The sequence below is a fragment of the Aplysia californica genome, unplaced genomic scaffold (genome assembly GCF_000002075.1).
Source record: "Aplysia californica isolate F4 #8 unplaced genomic scaffold, AplCal3.0 scaffold01979, whole genome shotgun sequence".
NCBI lineage: Eukaryota > Metazoa > Mollusca > Gastropoda > Aplysiida > Aplysiidae > Aplysia > Aplysia californica.
Genome location: NW_004799249.1, coordinates 7,833 through 10,199, shown reverse-complemented (window position 1 = coordinate 10,199; position 2,367 = coordinate 7,833). Strand labels below are relative to the sequence as shown.

At 44.2% G+C, this 2,367-nt stretch overlaps 1 protein-coding gene across 1 annotated transcript in view; it reads right to left on the bottom strand.

Annotated features, from left to right (window-relative positions):
• LOC101848870 overlaps positions 1–2,367 on the bottom strand; it is a gene marked incomplete in the record, with an annotated part of 10,952 nt that overhangs the window by 800 nt on the left and 7,785 nt on the right. Inside the window, 2 exon segments of the mRNA XM_013091063.2 lie at positions 1,224–1,264; positions 2,302–2,355. Of these exon segments, the coding sequence (XP_012946517.1) occupies positions 1,259–1,264; positions 2,302–2,355 (60 nt within the window).

Genomic DNA, 2,367 nt, shown 5'->3' with positions numbered 1-2,367 from the left:
GGGGGGGGGGGAAGAGAAAGTGTTACAGGTGCGTCGGTAATGTGGACTCACATCATCATCAACTATGACCATTACCATCATCCTCATCATTATTCGTAGCACAGAATAAAAAAAGGGTTGAGACTTGTAGATTTTTCAAATTTAATACAATTTAATCATCATCATAATCACCATCATCATCGTCGTCGTAGTTGTATGCATGATAATAAATAAAACAAACGTACACACACACACACACGCACGCACGCACAAACACACACATTCTCACCTCCCAGCCACCACATACAGCAGCCAATCAGACAAAGATTCCAACATTTACGTAATAAATATCTAGAGTTACAAACTGTTTATCTGTAGATACAACGGCCTGCTAATCGCAGTTGGTTTAGCTGCAAACTGTTTATTTGTAGAGCGAACACCTTGCTAATCGTCAAAAATTCGCTAAATCTCTTCAGGTACAAACTGTTTATTTACAGGAGCAAAAGCCTGGTAAATGTCAATACTTGTTTATCCACAGTTCCGAGCTGCTTATTCACAGAGGCAACAGCTTTGCCCGGGACACGGGCGGTAACTGGCAGAATCTGGGCTCAAAGGGAAGGTTGTTGTTTTTCCAACAACATTGACAGCGATGGAAAAAAAACCCCACACACACACCCGAAAGTTGGAAATTGGAGTTTAGCCCAAGATGGCAATGTGTGGTTGGAGGGTGTTCTGCTGTGGTTTGCTCCTTCTTTCCCATCAAAAATCTAACACCCCTATCTCTCCTCCTTTGTCTTCTTTGTATGTTACTATCTGATAATACCTCTAATCTTTACCATTTATGTGACCTCATTTGCGGGTTCGGGGGTTCGAGCCGCGGACCCGACGTTGTGTCCTTGGGAAAGGCACTTCACACGAATGTTCCTCACTTCATCCAGGTGGGAATGGGTACCCGGCCATGGACAGTGAAAGATCTTGTCAGTTTGGTAGTGTTTGAGCGCCTAGAAATGGCTGCTTGCGCTGTATGCACTATCTGTCTGTCTATCTGTCTGTCTGTCTATCTGTCTGTCTGTCTATCTGTCTGTCTGTCTGTCTATCTGTCTGTCTGTCTGTCTATCTGTCTGTCTGTCTGTCTGTCTGTCTATCTGTCTGTCTGTCTGTCTGTCTATCTGTCTGTCTGTCTGTCTGTCTGTCTAAGTACTCTAGCACAAACAACAAGCAGACGACAACGTGAAGAAACTTACCATCCCAGAACTAGGTCATAATGTCTGCCAGGAAGTTATTTCTGAAATAGACAAAAATACAGGTTGCCTTGGGGAATAGGAGAGCTTTGTCACAATATGTACTACCATCTTTCCTCCTTCTCCTCCTCCACGTTCCTCTACTCCAGTCACATAATGCCTCTCTTTATCTCACTTTGTCCTCTCTCTCTCTGTCTCCCTCTCTCCCCCCTCCCTTTCTCTTTCCCTCTCTCCCCCTCCCTCTCTCTCTCTCTCTGCTTCTACCCTGTTTCTTATAACTATCGTTCATCACAGTTTTCGTTCCCTCTTTCAGCCCCTCCCCCCCACACACACATAATACACACACACACACACACACACTACAGTAGCAAACACTAAAACAACCTGATACTTTTGATAGTGACACTCATAGATTGTATCTCCCTTCCACCAACATTTGAATCGTCCCTGTGATCTGTGAGTACGTTTAGTCTATTCTGGCGTCCTACGGCAAAGCAAAGTAACTACACACTGCTTCATTTTGAAAGAAAGAAACAAAGAACCCCAAGATAAACTAAAACCCTTGACTCCCAGCCTGTCAAAATTGATGAATGTTTCTTAACAAGTTGGTGCAAAACTGCAGATCCCCCGTTCTGCCACCGTCCATGGGACTGAGATCAGTGACTATACAAAACGTTGCCACTTTGACAACCACTACTGTCGACTTAGATACCCCCCCCCCCCTGCATTTGATACAAAATGATAATATGAGCAAAACTTGTGTTTTTAAAACAAATGTATCAATAAAATGTACCAAAAACTCTATTATGTCTGATACGCCTTTATGCCATCTGTATGGCAGTATTGTTAACAGGCTGTCGACATTAACATTTTTACCGTAAGTATCGATGTGCCTATTAACATTTTTACCGTAAGTATCGATGTGCGCATTAACATTTTTACCGTAAGTATCGATGTGCGCATTAACATTTTTACCGTAAGTATCGATATGGTTGACAATCCTGGAAGACAGGAACGTTATCCCCCCCCTCCCCTCCTCCCCTGTCCCTTCACCCCTAACTTCCCCCTCCCCCTCACTCACCCCAGCTCCAGGGGCAGCAGTGACCGGGTTGTTCTCAAACACGGGGATGTTGTTCTCCCCCTCCCT